The sequence below is a fragment of the Suricata suricatta genome, chromosome 4 (genome assembly GCF_006229205.1).
Source record: "Suricata suricatta isolate VVHF042 chromosome 4, meerkat_22Aug2017_6uvM2_HiC, whole genome shotgun sequence".
NCBI lineage: Eukaryota > Metazoa > Chordata > Mammalia > Carnivora > Herpestidae > Suricata > Suricata suricatta.
In genome coordinates, this window is record NC_043703.1 from 142,635,969 (window position 1) to 142,654,293 (window position 18,325).

The 18,325-nt window shown below is 46.9% G+C and overlaps 1 protein-coding gene across 1 annotated transcript in view; it reads left to right on the forward strand.

Annotated features, from left to right (window-relative positions):
• The window catches only part of ALK (ALK receptor tyrosine kinase), a 662,031-nt gene that overhangs the window by 545,766 nt on the left and 97,940 nt on the right, over window positions 1–18,325 (forward strand). Inside the window, exons 7-8 of the mRNA XM_029938017.1 lie at window positions 932–1,063; window positions 3,322–3,422. Coding sequence (XP_029793877.1) covers window positions 932–1,063; window positions 3,322–3,422 — 233 coding nt within the window. The remainder of the gene's footprint in view (window positions 1–931; window positions 1,064–3,321; window positions 3,423–18,325) is intronic.

The following is an 18,325-nucleotide window of genomic DNA, read 5'->3' on the forward strand; positions in this document are numbered from 1 at the left end:
CCCGTAACTAGGGAGGAAGTTTTAATCAGAAAATCTGCCCAGTTACTGAAACCATGATTACCAAGTGGCATGATTAATAGGAGAACTAACCCCAGTCTCTGTTCCACTTAGGTCAAGCAGTCAAGCACACACATTTTCAAGTAGGGGAAGCAGGGTCCCAAAGGCCACACAGCACTTCTGGCTGGATGGACCCCAACAGCAACCAACTCCCACCGACTCTACACTGCCACCATCACATTCTTGTCATTGTGTCAGCCATCAGAAATCTATTCCGTGCCTTCTCCTGAGGTCACATTCATGCCGGATCAGAATAAGGAGCACAGGGGCACCTGGGTGGCTCAGTCAGTTGGGCATCTGGCTTTGGCTCAGGTCATGATCTCAGGTTTCATGGGTTCGAGACCCGCATCGGGCTCTGTGCTGACAGCTAGCTCAGAGCCTGGAGCCTGCTTGGGATTCTGTATCTCCCTCTCTCTCTGACCCTCCCCTGCTCATGCTGTCTCTCTCTGTCTCTCAAAAATAAATAAACATTAAAAAAAACAGAATAAGGAGCACAGATTCAGAAGCAGAAGATCTGGGTTCAAGCTCAGCATTGTTACCTGCTGGCTGTGTGACCTTGGTTAGATTGCTTAACATTCCTGAGCTCTCCTCTCTCACATTTAAACTGGGTTATTCTCATGCTGCCACGCTATTTTTATTATTATTATCATCACTATTTTATTTTCTGAAGATCAGAAAATTATCAACCTTCATATATACAAGTTAAGGACTGGGGCTTCTTTTCATTATCATCGGTATAGTTAGACATCAAGGGTCTAGCTGGGGAGCTGTTGTTGATGATACTTTGGTGATGTCTGGATAATTTTACTTGACCTTGGCATATTTTGCTTTTAGCAATCATGGAAATGACCATGTCCCTGTGCTCTTATTGCAGGTAAACTCCCTGCTGGTTTTTACTGCCACTTCGAGGATGGCTTCTGTGGCTGGACCCAGGGCACACTCACACCCCACACCCCCCGGTGGCAGGTCAGGACCCTGAAGAATGCCCAGGTCCAGGACCACCAAGGTACTGCTGCTCTCTTCCCTTCCCCCTGGTGCCTGTCTAGCCAGACAAGAGATTTAGGGCCCCACCCCAGAGCTGCTGAACCTCCCTAGCCCTGCAGAGCAAGCCCAGGTGACTGCCCAAACCTTGCCTGGGGGTGCTCACACACAGTTCCCTCTTCAGACCTCCGAGCTTCAGAATAATTAAAAAATGCCAAGGTAGATGCCTCCCCTTTTGTTCCTTAAAATGAGAATCTGGATGAAGGATTAACTAAAAGGTAAGAAGAATGGTGGGAACAATAGTATCATCCATTCATTCAACAAGTGTTTGTTGAGGACCTACTATGTATCCAGCACATAACTCACTGAGAGGTAAGGAAAACCATAGCTCTCTTTGAGGAGGCTGAGGCACAGGGAGAACTTGTGTCATTGGGCCCAGGCTTGTGCCCTGAGAATCTTGCTCCACATCTGGTCCATTCCCCAGCCATACCCACCATCCCTGCCCAGCTGATGCTGGCAACTCCCACATTCCCAGGACCAGAGCCCCTCCTTGTCCTGCCCCTGCTTGACTGCCAGAAGGGCAAGGCCTCCACATAGACAAGAGATGGCCACCCACACCTAGGTGAGCTGACCCCACACCTGGAGACACAGCTGGGGCATGGAACAAGGGAGGGCCTATGAGGCCAGCACAGCTCCCAAATTCAGGCTGCTGGAGAAGCCAGACCACCAAGCCATGGGCCTACCCTTGGGCTCTACCCTGTGACTAGGCCTGGGCAGGCCCTGTGGCCCACCTCTCTACAGGATAGAGCTGGGCTCAGAGGTGGGAGCTCTCTCTCCCCTTCCCTCCTCTGCATTTGTCTGCTCTTTGTGAAGCTAGAGTCCCTTGTACCAAACCCCTCTTTCCAAGCAAAGATCATACATCCTATGGGTCCCTTTAAGAATTAATAATAATGATGATGATTATCAAGGTGTGAGAGAGGACACCGTCCTGATCAACCACTGAGGATCCCAGAGTCCTTGCAGTCCTATCCTGGCTAACTGCTTCTGAATGAGCTGACTTTGGCCGTGAGGAAGCAGGCTGAGTTACCACAGCCCCCGGAGAATTCTGCAGGCCCCACACTGTATTATCATCAGCACCTTGTTGAGTAGCAGAGAACAGACAGAGCTCAAAGCATGACGTGATCATCATATCTCTACACTGTTTGGTAGCTCCCAACAGCACCCATAGCAAATAGGCATCCAATCCTGGCTCAATAGCTCTAGTGACCCAGCTTTCTCTGCCTCCTAAAGCACTTCCTTCTGTTAGTTGCCATGAATCAAAGACCAGTGTTCCTTTCCTGGAGAGAAGCTCCACCGCTCTGTAAATTCCACTCACGGATCATGCTTTCTGTCTCCTGGAGCTCTGCAGAACTCAACTACTCTCTGTCTTGCCAAAGCAGCTCTTTAGAAATATGAAGGCAATAGTTGTGACCCACCCACCGCAGGAGGCTCTTTCTCTCCTTAGTCACAGATTCTTCCTCAAGGATGAGCCATATGCCCTCTAGGATTGCTAGCCAATCTTGGTTACTCTGCTCTGGACCCACTTGAATCTGTGACTTGGTAGTAAACCAATAACAGACTTTGCTAAGAGAGAACAGCAGATCTGAATGAGTAAGTCCTGTATGGGGTTCTGTGATGTACCTGAAAGGCTGGGGGAGTGTTCTGACACCCATCTCCAAAGCACTGACCACCTACAAAACTCTCAGTAGTTCCTGGAGATTTACAGTTGCTTCTTCCTCGCCATGTGGGGTTGTTGGGGGCTCATGTTCTCCCAGGTTTTCAGGCAGATCCATACTTAGAAAATACAAGAAATATGACTTTCTGTTCAGGTCATGGGGCACAGGATGACCTGGTGGAAGAGAGTGAAGGTCATGGAGACTACTGGAGGGCAAAGGGCCAGCAGGACTATTAATGAAGGGACTAGGGGGTTAGGGGAGTTCAGCGTGCTTCAAGCAGCTCCTGAGCTATGGGCTAAAGCTGGTGACCTTAGGAGATCAGGGATGCTGTAGCCCAGATGTATGGCCCTGGGATATTGCACGTTGTTTGGAATGAAGACCTTTGGGTGAGCCAACTTTTGTTGATAGTGACAAGTAGGCTGTCTTATCCACCGGAGGCAGCAGAAAGCTGTGTCCTCAGAGGTGTACCAAACCTAGAGAAGAATGTGTAGGTCCCATTAATGCTGCACCCCAAGCCCCTTCAGTGCATGAAATGATGCATTTCTGACTCTTGTCCTCTCTGCCCCAGGCCATGCCCTGTTGCTCAGCACCACTGATGTCCCTACTTCCCAAAGTGCTACGGTGACCAGCACTACGTTTCCCGCCCCAATGAAGAACTCTCCGTGTGAGGCAAGTCTCAGTGCTCCCCTATCTCCCGGACTTCTCCTCCTAACCCTCATCTTGGGCACTTCCACACAAACCTGAACATTAGCAAAGTAGCCTGGGGGTTGGGCTGCTTGAGCTCCTGGGGGGAGGATAAGAGGACAATTTTGTCATCTTTGCAGAGACCATGCACCAACACAGTGGAGTCCCATCTACAGAGAATCTTACCTCAAACACCCATGCTCAGCCACACTGAGCTCTTTGCAGGAGGGCCTCGATCTAAGCAAACCCAGAAAATACTCCAAATCATAACAGGGGAGGGTAACAGTGATCTATGAAAGACTTTCTATAATATCAAGCTCTTGTAAAACATTTCAAATTTTATAGAGCATCAAGAATTTGATCTACATAAATTTCACTAAGACATCAGTGGCATTCAGTAAGGTCCCCCTCCAAAGTCACTTACCTGGATGGTTCCTATGGCTGTTACCATTTTAGTGTGTGGACTGAGGAGACTCATGCCATGTTTCTTAGCCTAAGGTCATAATCTCTAAAGAACAAGAAATGTGCTTAGACCCCAAACATGACTCAGTGATTCATCTTATGGACTCTGGAATCAATTGTCCAAGTTCCAGCTAGGCTCCACCACTGATTGACTTAACAATTTGTTTGGATAGTTAATAATCTCTCAGGGCCTTAGTTTCCCCACCTGGAAAGTGAGACAATAGGAGTGCCTACCCCAAAGAGGGGATTAAATAAGTTAATACAGGTCAATACATATACAGGGCTTATGGCAGTGTGGGGCACAGAGTAAGCATGACCATAGTTAGCCAGCAGTGCCTGTCACCCTGAGTAAACATAGGTAAGCAGGATGGGGTAGCCAAAAACCAGATTCTAAGTTCTCAGAGAGCCCGCATGCCCGTGCTTCTTTACACTACCACATGGCACCGCATAGACATCTTGCACTTTGTAGGAAGCCAACACATAGTTGAGATTTGGCCAGTCCTCTCTTTCTGGAAACACACAGGAGAGATCCTGTCCTGGCTTTGTTTCATGAATAGCTATGTGCCCCCTGAGCAATTTGTTTCCTTTCAAGCTGTGAACATTGTGAGACTGACCAGATTTTCTTCCCCTCTGCTGGCTGATCAAAGCCCAGGGGAGGTCTGGGAAACAGGCTTCCGCTGCTAAGGGACACAGCCACACTCAAGCCCTCCAGGATTTTTGTGAAATAAAAAACTCAGGCATAAAACAGATAAGAATGGAAAAGAAGTATCAGTGATTTTTTTAAATCAGAAGAATGGTGGTATTAAATCTGAGGCTCCTCTTTTAGTAAGCAAATAGGGGTTCACGATGTGTTGTCTGTAATCAGCCTTACCCCTGGTTCGATTTTCTAACTCATCATTTACCCAGTTCTCAGCCGTTTCTAGTTAGTTTCTGTTACCTTATTAGATGTTACATATCTCTGGGAGCCACTTTAAGCTCTTTTTGGAAGAAGCAAGGGCACAAATAAATAGATTCATTACATGACATTACATTGCATTGCATTTGAGAAATCACTCTGTCTGATGCAGACGATGGATTACACACTCATCACTGATATGTCTCAGGCCCCCCGCCCCAATTTCCACCCTAAGCAAACACCTAGAAAGAAAGGCTTCTTTAGAGGAAATCTACATGAGGAGAGATGGTTGGCTTTCCTGAGAGGTCACGGGGATCCTTAAAAGCACGTGATTTTTAAATATACTCTTCCCTGTATTAACATGAGCCTAATTTTAAAAAAGAAATGTCAAGGCTAAAAATGATATTTTTCTAATACTTCATCATTTCCCTGATAACCTTTGGTTGATCGATAGCTTAAACAGGTGTTTTGTTTTACTGACCTGTTTCATTTTCCCTCCAGTCAAATTTGCTCTTGGCTGTTTCTGCTATTTCCTGCCCTTTTCTATAACTCGACTCAGCAGGAGTAATGAAGGGAAGGCAGTGAGTCCATTCCGTTCTCAGCTCACAGCTAGTTCACATTCAGATTTTCAGACCATTCATCTACTGCTGATGGGTCTTGAATTCCCAGTGTTCGAGGGAAATGTTTTCATCAGAAAAATAAATAACCAAAATAGAAATATGCATTTCCAGATCTGTAAGCCTCGCCATTTATTTGATTCAGATCCTAAATGCAGAAGGCAGGAAGTTGATTTCCTCCTCCCAGGTTGGCGAACGCCAGCGACAGGGGATGTTGCTTCGCTGTGTGAACTGTGCGTGGTTAACTCACGGTCTTCAAGTCCCACCAGCCCTCCAGGGGCCTGGCTGGGGGGGCAGGTGCAGGAAGCGGACACAGGTACAGAGCAGAGATGAGTGCAAGTCTCTGGTGAAGGTCAAGTTCACAAGGACCAAGAGGCTGGCTAATCTCCAGGGCTGACACCCACCACTGAGTCTCTTCTCTAAACGCGGACCAGTCCTGGGAGCCCTAGAGTCCCTCCACCTCCTGGGAGTTGAAGTAATTGCAGAATATCTCAAAATGCACCCTCAAGAAACCCTACAATTATCGGTGAATTCCCAGAAGGGAACTGGTGTCACCTTCTGTGTGTTTCCTTGAAAATTTAGCTACAACCTGCCTAGTAGATCTCTGTCTCTCCAGTTGCAGTCACTTGGAAAATGTCATCAGGATGGATTCTTAGGCCCCATCCAGGCCACCTAAATGACACCCTGGAGTGGGGCCTGGGAATCTGTGTTTTCAAGCCCTGCCCTCAGTGATTTGAAGGCACACTGACACTTGAAAGTAATTGACCATAGATGCACCTGCCAGTTGGACAGAAATTCATTCTGAGTCCATGCAGAGTTTTTCCTCCACCACCCATGGTACCTAATAGTATGACGTAATTTGCCTTTTAGAAAGATGAGTCAAAGTGGTGAGCAATGACAGGGTGGGGGTCATAAATGGTGGAGACGGAAGGCGCTGCGAGAGTCCCCCTCAGAGCCCATTTGGAACCAGGTTAGATGCCCACCGATGGGGGAGACATAGCCAGGATGTGCCTCTGTGCCAGTCAGCTTACAGCATATTCCAGAAGCATGCCCACTCCAGCCTCCTCTCTCCAGGTGCCTGCAGTCACCACTACTGGCCTGGCACCTCTCACTGGCTGGCCTGGTGCAGGCACTGCCTCCTCCACCGCTCCACACAGTTGCATATGGGGCATGAATATTTAAAGCCCTCTGCCTAACCCAGCCACAAACAAGAGAGAGTGTTCTATTTCTTTGCCTCCCTCAAGCTACTCTCTGCGGGAAACTGGAGATCCACTTACAATATTCAGATTTTATTTTATTTTTATTTTTATTTTGTGGCGCTTCGGTTCAAATAATTAAAGTTGCCACCGGGGAGGGGAGCTTTGTGGTGGCTTTCATGTGCTCGCTCGCTGTCAGACCTGCTCTGTCCGCCTTGGCTGGGAGACACACTGGGATGTGTCTAGCATCGCAGCCGCTGGTAATGATGGGGATGGGAGAGTGGCAGGGGCCGTCTCCGCCCCGCCCCCTGCCTTTCACACATCCCAGAAGCCTGAATGTCTCAACAAGCCCCGTGCGGTTTGAAATTCTATTTTATTTGAATAGGCTGTCTGTGACTAGAATATTTTAAACCATGTTCTCAGGACAGAACAAGGTCTGGGGGGGAAAAAAGTGGGCTTCCCTCACTCTCTTTCCTGCTTCCAAACATGGAAGCGGTTTTCCTTCTATGAGCTGTGGGAAGGAAAAAGGCCGAGGAAGTGGGTTATGACCCACTTGATTGGTGGCCGCACCCAAGGGCAAGTGAGTTCCCAGCTGCTGGTTTTTCTGACCTTGCCAGAGCTGCAGTTACCTCTGCCCTCCCCCCACATGCTGGTGCCTGCACACAGACCCAGGGATCCTGGAGCACAGATGGGACCTTCCTGCCCCTGACGTCAGCCCTGCAGTAATAAAGGCATCAACTTTGAGGGGCCTGGGGGCTGCTGAGACCAGGGCAGAAGGCCACCAAGCAGGCCTCCTCAGGTCTGCACGAGCTATCTGGCTTGCAAGGAAGGAGATCACCATTCAGTGTCATAAAAACCAGGAAATGTGGCCCAAAGGGATGTGAGAGAGCAGCCTCCCTCGGAACTTGCCCTCTGCCTTCCCTTAAGCCCTGCTCAGAGCCCCACTGATAAGGAACCCCTTGTGCATGCAGAACCGGGAAGGCTGGAGGCCAGGGAATTTGTCAGCAAATTGCTCTCTGGTTGACTCCATGAGACTTTTCAGGCTGGTGGCGATCATTCCTGGACACAGGGCCCACCCTTCCAGGGGTTTGGCTGGCAGGAGGTTCTCCAGCACCTCCTTGTAACTCAAAAGCAAAATAACGTCAGTGAGTCGCTGACCGGGTTTATTTAAGCTGACCCCACTCCCTCCCCAGGGCAGGGGGCAGACAAATAGAACTTTCGCATAAGAAGAACACAAGAATTTTTTCTGACTGGCTATGTTTTAAGAGTTTATAAAACTCAACAGCAGAATCCTCCATGGAAAGGCAAAAAGCAAGGATGAGCAATAATACGGGATGGCTTGAGGAGGAGAAAACAAAAGCACGGGGCTCTTCCTTAGCAGCCCCCACTGAACCCTCGACAAGGACATGCTATTCTGCTGGCTTACGGAGCAGATCTGGGGGCACATGCAGGGCTGCCCATGGGACAGGAGCAGCCCACCTCAGCAAAGCAGGAAAGAAGTGCAGCCAGAGACGCATAGCCAGGAAATACAAAATCAAGCTCAAACCCAGACCGTGTAGCCCAAGCCTCACGCTCTTTCTGTGACACTGCCCTGCCCCTGCCCAGGGCAGGTGGTAACTTCTCGCATGGCGGGAGCTGCCGTGGGCCTCCACAGCATCCCTGAGGACTGGCATTGCTCCTGCCTAAGGCAGAACCCCGGCCCACCCCAGCACAGACTCCTCTTCTCTAGAGGCAAGAAGGAAACGACGCCCCATTCTGCAGCCCCAGCCACTCACTCGGTGTCTCCGCGGGCAGAGACCAGTCGATGGAGCTAATTCCTGAGCTGCCAAGGGGACATTGTTACTCACCTAGGAGATTCAGATATTATGTGTGCTTTGTGTGCGCCTTATTCTTAGCCCCACACGGGCTCATTTGTTTTAGCAAATGAGGAAGGAAGAGCTGTTCCAAGAGGCCTCATGGTCTTGATCCTCAATAAGGTTGTCACTTCCTGGATCTGTCCCATCTTCTGTAGAACATGTGTCCATCTGGGGAGAAGGAAACCTTCTCTCTATTCACTCATCCCTCCCGGTGCCCAGGTGGAGAGGTGCTGACCAGTGAAAGAACAAGCTGGGCCTTACCAGGCTCCACCTGGGACCAGCCTCTGCCCTTGTCCTGCCCAGCAATGCTGCACAGATACCTTGTGGTGGCTGTAGACATCTTCTTTGTAAATAGGCATGAGAGCTGAGCTACGGGGCATTCCAGGGTAACCCCACCCCTAGCTCCCCTCCCACAAGCCTGAGCTCCTTGGGTCACGTGTTTGGGAACTGGAATCCAAGCCCCATCTCACCTAAGGCTGGGATAGTACTGCAGTGACGGAATGCTTACAAGGAAGGCCAGCTCACCTTTGGACAGCTCCAGGCCTCAGCACCTGCCAACTGGATTTGCCAGGGATTGTTTTCCACTCCGTGTTCCCTGCACTCATCCTCTTCCTGCTTTGTAACTTTCGAAGAACTGAGGCAGGACTCCATGCCTCCAGTGCGTAACCTCTTGCTGGGCTGTCCACTCTCCGCCTGCCAGGACATAGTGATGGGGCTCCGTAGGAAGCACAGTGCCCAGGGGCTTTCTCCTGCCCCATGGCCCAACAGCCAGGACATCACTCATGTGCAAAGGAACCCAGCTGCTCATGCGGGGCCAGAACAAAAGGAACACCTCCAAGGCAGTGTAGTGTGATGCGGAGAGCAGAGCCTTGAGGCCACTTAGACTTTGGCAGGGTCCTGGTACTTTGTAGCAGGGGGAGCTTGTGCAAATCACCTTACCCTTCTCAGCTCTGGGGTCCTCTGCAGGACTGTCAGGAGAAACTAGCAGAGGGGCAGAAAAATTGCCCTGCCTGGATCCGGACACATAAAGATGCTTAATATACCGCACATGGGGCTTCTGCTCCTCTGCTGCCAGTGTTCCTATTACCTGACTTTTGTGGTGATTCCAAGATCAAAGGGTGGAGTCTGCCCTATCTGAGGGTCCTGAGAGTCTGCCCTATCTGAGGGTTCTGAATCTGGAGAAGTTGGCCTCTGTTCTGCTCTGGGTGACCTGGCAATCGACAGGAAGGGGGACATTGTCCAGCTTAGTGACTAGGGTCCAGGGAAGCTAATGCTCTCCCAGCAGCACATGGGTCCCTCACCCCCTCCTCCATCCCCACCAGCTCCTCTCCCCACCAACTAGGGCATGGGGAGCACCCTCTTACAATCCTGCGCAAGCTCCTTTCCTCCACAGCCCATCCCCACCCCTCTCCTGCCCTGGCAGTAGACCCCTAAAGAGACAATATTGTCACACTTTCACAAATGAGGAGGGAGCCTGTACTCACACACAGCTGGTCAGCAATGTGGCCACGTGTTCTAAGACACAAGGGCATCTGCACTTTCCCCTGGGCGGGGTGGGAGTTAGGGGGCTCCTGTGAAAGGGACAGCCTGAGAAAAGACATGAAGTCACGAAGGTGAAAAGGGAGCCTGGCCAAATGACCCAGAGCAGAATATCACATGTCTGACTTTTCTTTTAACATCTCTTTTTATCACCTGAAGATGGATGCCAGTTCTGCATATTATTCTCAAGCAAGCCTGTTCCTTCAAAAACAGGACTCACTACCTACTATTGAATGGCTAAGACTTCAGAAGGGTACTCCTGTTTGTCCTGTGGCTTTGGGTCCCCCTAGAAAGACCTGGAAGGCATATGTCCCCCAGTTTAAGAAGCCCAGAGGAAGAGCTCCAGTCCCCACTGCCTTTCTCTGGAGCCCAAAGACTTCCTCACCTTGTGTGATCTCACTTCGTCCCTCATGGTCACCATCAGGCCCATGCACGGTGCATTCTGAAGAGTATCTGCCCTGCCTTGGTCACCTCTAAAGTCCATCTCAGCTGTGCCTGACCCCCCTTCCTACCCCACAAGTCACCCTAACTCTGACCTTGTGCCTTAACTCCAGGAGGACCTCAGATCTGGCAGCCCCTCACACCCACCCCCTGTATTGAAGACAGTACTCTTAAAGCCTTAACCTGGGCCCTAAGCATGTGCCAACTTGTGTCAGAGGGGAAGGTGGCGGAGGTTGGAAGTGGTTCCAGAAGAATTTTCCCGATGGCTTTTCTACAGACTCACTGGATGACTAAGAAATTTGGACCCCACTGTCAGTCTTGAATGATGATCCCAGCCATGTGTAATAACATTACACCCATACCCTGTATTAAGAATCTTCTATAATGCCAAAGACCGCAGAGCCTGCCCAGCTCCCCAGTCACCTGTGAAGTGAATGAAATCCTCCCCATTCTACAGAGGAAGAGTCTCAGAGGGCTTGGAGACACCCCCACGGTCACATGCTAATCCACGCAGAAACCCGGACTCAAACAGTAGTCTCCTAACTTCAAAGGTATCTTCTCAGCCACTCCCCCAAGGTAGTCAGAGGGTGGCCCCTTCAGATGCGAAGGGTGGACAGCTGCAGGGACAGGGTCAGAGAGGTAGCTTGGAACTTGGCTGGGTTGGATAGGAATGCAGATGCCTGGCAGGAGGAGGGAGGGAGGGAAGGTCACAGAGGGCTCTCAGTCAGGCAGTGAAGCAGCAAGTACTCATTTCAAACCCACCATGTGGCCAGCCGTGCTGGAGATAGACCACAAGAATCTGGGATCTCTTTGGGGTGTTTTCAGCAGAAAAGTTAAAAATACTTGCTTTCAGTATGACAGGTCCTTGTCTCCAGGTTACTCATGGATCACTCCACTGCATTACATTAAAAAGCAAGCCAAAGTTCTTAAGTAAAGCCCTCAAACACCCTAACTCTTTGCACTCTTGGGGAAAAAAAATCTTCCTTAGTCTGGATCTGAGGAAGGGACCCTTCATAGCTGGTAAGCCAACTGAGGGAACATTTTTAAATATCAATTCGTTATTGTGTGGCTGGGACTCTGCTGAGAATGTCACTTGTTGTATCTCATTACCAAAACAGACTTGCGAAGACTTGTGACCCCCTTTCACTGACAGAGACCCTGTGGCCTCGACAATTTAAGTGACTTGCCCAAGATCACCCTGCTACTAAGGGGACCCAGGATTTAAAACAACATCTCTCCACCTCCAAAGCCAAATCTGCAAACACCAGCTAAATCACTAGACTGAACTTAGGTTTCCTGAGTTTGAATCCCAGCTCTGCCCCTTACAAGTCATATGACCTCAAGCAAGTCACTCCCCCGTAACTGGGAATAAAACCTGTTTCACTTGCTGCCTGAAGTTGTTGCAAACACCAAATGAAAATGTAAAAACTCTTTGTAATGGAAGCAATTCTTATTATTATTTCTTCTTACTTTGCATGGGCAGGAAGAAGTCACTCCAACATGAATTTAGACGTTGTGTGTATTCTTCCTTCTCTTCTCAGTCAGTAGCAGCATGTGGGCAGGTTGGGGGCATTATTTGGCATAGTGCCTAGGATTAGCATCAGAAGGATGTGCCCAGTGAATTTGCTTAATCAGTCATTAATTTATTAATTATTAATGATTATACAGCCCCTCAATTATGGGCATAACCCTGGTCCAGAATAGGAGCTAACAAGGAGATTCCCCATGGATTCTCAAGATACTAACAAATGCAGCCCTACTGAGATTTCTGAGGCAAAATAATTCTCTCCTTAGTACCTAGAGTTGGGAAGCCACTGGTGCCTAGCATTCTGTCACCACTTCCTATGATGTGGTTGACACTGCCAAGCCACATGCTAATGGGCTAAAGTAATCAACAGCAATTGTAAATCCAGCCAGACATAATTAACGTAATACCTATGAACCATCCAATTAATACCTCTGCTATTACATGACGAAACTGAGGCATAGGAAGAATTACCATCAAGACCCATGGTTGTGAATGAAATCTTTCTGGACCCTTGGCAGAGATTTGGACCCCATTCTAAATCCACCTGCTAATCATGGACCCTTGCGGCTCCTACTAGAGATCCTTATAACACACTTAAAAGTCACATATACAGGGGGACACTGCTGCAAGCTCAGACTCTCTCCAGCTGTCAGAATAAATACCCCCCAAGTGGCCCTGGGCCCCTGCAAATGCTCACGTGCATGGGGTCCATTCTCTTTCCACCGGTTGTCCATAGAGGTTGTAGGACTTTCATTGCACAGAGTCAATCCTCTTCTCCAGCCAGAGGATTACAGAGCTGTTTCACAGCATCGTCCCCATCACACACAGAGAGGCAGAGGTACAGAGGAGGCTGTTTGCTTGAGATCATACCATCACAATGTAACTCAAAAGAAAATATCACCCTTTTTCTTCCATAAGACAGGAAAGATAACTCTCTGGGGAAACAAGAAGATAGAACACTGAACTGAAAAATTTAAATACAGCATCCTTCACCCTGTCCCTTTCTATCTTTTGTGAGCTGTTTATCTCTAACATGGTGTTGCCTGCTTGCCCTTTCCCATACAGGAGGAGAAAACTAACATTGATCAAATGTATTTGGTATGCTGGGCACTGGGCTCTGTAATCTTATTAAAGTCCCCCAGAGACTCTCTGAGCAGAGTGCAATTGGTTCCATTTTACAGATGAAGACAGAGGACTGATTATGCCACAAATAAAGACAGAATGGCTGTTTGATTTCAGAGCTCGAACTCTGTCTGCATCACTTATTCCCTAGAAGCTCCCACCTTCCCTGGGTCTTCCTAAAAGGCCCAGACATTGTAGGCAAGAGAAACTGATCCTCCCAGAAGAGGGTGAAAGGAAAGCACTCTTTTTTCCCATTTTCAAATGGCATCAGAACCCTCCCTTGCTGCCATTTTTAATATAGTGTTTATTGTCTTTTCTGATTATGAAAGTGTTCTATGTTCATTGCAGAACATTAGGAAAATACAGGAAAGCATGAAGAGAATTAAAATTGCCCACAGTCTTACCCCCCAAAGGTAATCCTTCTTACCACACTGGTGCATTTCCTTCCAGACACATAGATTTAGATTTGAGCAGAGTGGAAAGGGCTCATACAAATTTGGCATCATACCATATAAGTATTTTATGTCCTCTTTCTTTATTTAATATTATATTTTCTTACATCAGTGTTATTCTTCATAAACATGCTTTTAATAGCTGCACACACTACATTTATTTTATCATTTTTGTTCTAGTTAGCAAAAAGTAATGGATGTTCATTGTAAAAATAAATTAGAAGAGACCAAAGAAGGAACAAATACCTGTAACTCCATAACTTCACCAGCCAGGGATTCCACAGTTGTTATTTTTATGTATAACCTTCATGTTTTCTTGCTGTGTCTTTGCAAAGGGGGCATGTACGTTTCCCTGGGCAGCTGTTTCTGGCTTCAATGTGATGCTTTGGAAAGAAGGAGACATGGGGTGCTATTTTCAGACAGGATATCAATCTTTTAAGTCTCCTACATGGTGAGGAATCCAGCATTTCTTAAGCTTCCATAATTGCAAGTGTTTGCCAGCACATTTTCTTTGCTTGTTATCAAAAATCTGCATCTGGCCTGCTTCTTGCTGTGTTGGGTTGATTTTTCATTAGGCTATTTATAGCTGGAGAGTTGGTATTTATTTTTTTCCAGGTGAATTAGGAGATGGAATGCAAAAACGCTGGGTTTTGCACTGAGTCAATACTCTCAGTTAGAGTTAATAAGAGACCACAGAACTCTTATTAATAAGAAACCAAGGAACTCTTAAAATTATCAGTTCACACCCATACAACAGCCCTGTGGCATCTTAGGTTGGGAAGGAGCCTAACCTTAATCCAAGCTTGGATATTCCTGACAACGGCTTCAATCCTGGTTGCCCACTCACTGCTGGATGGCCCCCAGGGTGGGGAATATCCACCCTCCCAAGCAAGCTCATCTTTGAGCGTCTCTCTCTGTTAGAAAGCATTTCCTTCAGTTGAAATGAAATACACACTGGAACCATCCTGGTTTGGTCTCTGCTGCGGGAATTCAGGCAGCCCTTCAGAAAGACAAAGAAAGATAGCACCTTCCACCTCACAGCATTACCTATGTTTGGGGGTGCTGCATGCAGAATGGACATTATTTGATGCCAATGAGTCTCTTTTGTCCAATTTCAGCCTAAGTTCCATGCTGATATTTTTTTGATGGATTCAAGAGATTGTTGTGAAGTAGCCACGAGGTATGCATAGTAAACACAGGGCATATTCTAGACATAAAATTGCAGTAATTACCTCTGGAGGAGGAAAGGGCCATGAGAGAAATAATAGCATTAGGCCTAGCCACAATGCAGCTCTTGCTTTACATACAGAACTTTAATTAATAACATGACAAACACTGGTAGCATATAATTGGAAAGTCTATTGGACCCCATCAAAAGGGAGGGGGAAAATGCCCTTGTGAAAGGGCCTGCTGGAGTCAGAAAATATAATTGCTGGTGGCATGCTCCTGGCGTTGTCTGTTTTCACTTGTCCTATTTTCTGTCTGCATATAAAATAGATTATTAGTCAAAAGCTAGGATTTGTAACCTATATCTATTAGGATATATCTAGAAGGATCAAATTTTTTATTGTCATAGGCTCCAACAAGTGTTATTTCTCATAAACGTTATTTAAATTTGTATGAGATTTCTCATATTTGTGTGAATACATTTGTCAATTTGTCATACACACACACACACACACACACACACACACACACACACACACCACACGATACTAATTGTGTGCCAGAGACAAAGGTTTAAAACCCACCACCTCCCTAATTCCTCTATTCTGATAGTATGTCTGAGCTTAGATCTTGTTAAAAGATAAATTCTGACTCAGCAGACCTAGGGGGGGACTTGAAACCCTGCATTTTTTTTAACATTTATTTTTGAGAGACAGAGAGTGAGCAGAGGAGGGCAGAAAGAATGGGAGACACAGAATCTAAGGCAGGCTCCAGGCTCCGAGCTGTCAGTCCAGAGCCTGATGCGGGGCTCAAACTCACGAACCGCGAGATCATGACCTGAGCCGAAGTCAGCCGCTTGACTGACTGAGGCACCCAGGCACCCCAAGACCCTGCATTGTTAATAAGTTCCCAGATCATGCCAATACTGCTGGTTTACAGACCACACTTCGTGGAAGAAGGATCTAGAAAACCTTCACAATACACTCGTGAAAGATTTAAGTATTACCATAACCTGTTACATGTATGCAGCACTCTAGATACGTTAGAAACAGCATAGACCATAGTGAAAACCAGCTCCACAGGATATGGGCCCAGCGACCACGGTTGACTTAACCTATCTAAGCTTCAGATTCCACATATGAAAAATGGGTATGATAATATCCACAGGAAGGGATGTCATGAGTATAAAATGAGATAGCATATGTACAGGCACCTAGTACAGCTCTCCAGCATTCAGTAAATAGTCATTTAACAAATGATCCTATAGGTTACCCCGATAGAAATTGGTCTCATTAAAATCAAATTCCAAAATTGCTTTTTGCCCACTCTGAGCACCTGAACTGTAATTGTCAGTATCAAGCCAGGTCTACTTGGCACAGATTATCTACATATAATGGTATCAAGGGACTTTCCTTTTATCTGGAACTGTATTTAGGAGGAAAATGGAAGTCTTTTAGAGGGTCTTGAACCTGCAAATCTGCCCTGGGAACCACAAATAGTTACTCTATACACTTAGATACAAATAATGAAAAAGAGATATTCAGAAAGAATTAATATCAGTCCTCCATATCTAATTAAGAAATTGGTAAGTAGGCCCAAGAAGATAGTTCTGGTCCCATTTGCATTCTTAGGCCATCACTGCTTACCTTCAGCCCATGAATCTCTCACTCTAAGGGCTGTCCTCAGTCCTGGCCAAGAAATAATGCAGCAGGCACGTGAAAGCCCTCTGCTGAGGTCTGCATCCTCCCCCTTGCAGGAAAAACACTGCTAGTACACCTTGGTGGTGGTAGGCACATTTTAAGCCATTTTTTAGTTATTAAGAATTGCCTCTTACTCAAAGTGCAAGATGAGAATGGACCCCTGACCAAGAAGACCAGGATACTTCCTGCGCTAAGTAACCCCATCTCTCCAGTGGTCTCAGCCTATGATGTACTTTAGAATCATCTGGAGAGATTTGAAAAACTGCTAATGCCCAGGACCTACCCAAGACCGATTAAATCAGAATCTCTGGAGTAGAACTTAGACATGAGTAGTTGTGAAAAGTCCCCAGGTGATTTCACTTTGCAGCCCAGGTTGAAAACCACTGGCTTAATCATTTCAGTCACAACATGTGGGCTCTGCTTCCACATTCTTTACCTCAGTCTTTATGACCCTCTTTAAGGTGGGCATGGAAGGTATGGTTATTATCACAAATTTGTCCTAAGAAAATAGAGGCTCACAGAGGTACGTGGTTGGCCTAAAATCACACAATTCCTTCACTTCGATATTGGAGCACAAACCCTACGTTATCCCATCGTCAATAAGCAATGAAACAAGAAGAGTTGATAAGCCACCCAAGAATGAATGTTGATGCAAAAGACAATTACTTTCAGTGCATTCTGGAAAGGAAGTGGGATGAGTCATAGGAGCACGGGAACAAGGCCCCAGAGGTTGCTTCTCTGCAGATTCTGATGCAGTAAGTCTGGGATCAGGCAAGAGATTCTGCATCTCTGAGAAATTCCCAGGTAACACCAATGATTGCAACCTGAACATCACACTCTGAGTAGCAAAGCACTGACTGACATTTTAGGGGCAGAATCTAGAATAACTAGGGATAACTACAAGTGAAAAGTAGGCTAAGTGAAAGACCAGAGGTTCTAGACTGGTTTTATCTGAGGAAGAATACATCACCTGGATATACCACCCTACTAAACACTTAGTGGATAAAAAAATAAATAGCAGACAAACATAGTTTGCTAGCCATTCACTAGACACCAGTTTGCAATGTCATTCCACACCTTTTGCATCTGTTTCTAAAACTAGACTTTATGGAAACTGAGACAGTTCATGCCTTGGCTTGAGTTGTAGCTGTAGACATATGTTTTCTGCTCTAAACATGGGTGGTGGTATTGTGAGATGAAAGGAAAGTCAAATTTTTAATACTACTATTTGTCTGTAGTTCTGAACAGTTGATCAAGTTCTGATCAAGTGGCCATCTTGACCCAAGTCTTAATTGTTTTCTGTCAAGTGTCTTGACTTGATTGTCTCATATTTTGAGTCTTTGCTGTCAAATGTCTCTGATTACTTCCATTTTGCTGCACCCAGAAAAATTGCAGTTATTTATTTAAATTCAGACTTCCTGGCAAGCTGATAAGCTTCACAAGGGCAGGGAAGATATATATTATAATGCACACAGAGTAGTATGCAGTAAATATGGTTTGAATGAATGGATAATCACCCCAAGGGCTTATACCAAGAGGGATCCTGATAGATATTCTTAGAAACTAGAGATGCCATCCCTTGGCAGTCAGTAATGTTCCTACTTTCCAGACCTATTGGCCTAAAACATAGTGCAGGAAGATGTAGAAAGCTTAGCAGTAAGCTAGCCAATAGCCCCTGGGTCAGTATGACAGGGCTACATCTCACCAACATGTTCAGCCCACTAGCAGATTCTACTTCAGACTGAAAGTTTCTGAAGAACAGCTGAGAATCTGGCCATCTCAACTACAGCTAGTTAGCTGCAAAATGGGTGGATCCTCTTCCCTTCTCTAGTACCCAACCCCTACAGTGCAGGAAAGTGCTAATAAGCTTCATAGGTGGAAAGTTGGTTTCTATCCCTGAGAGGGACCTGGTA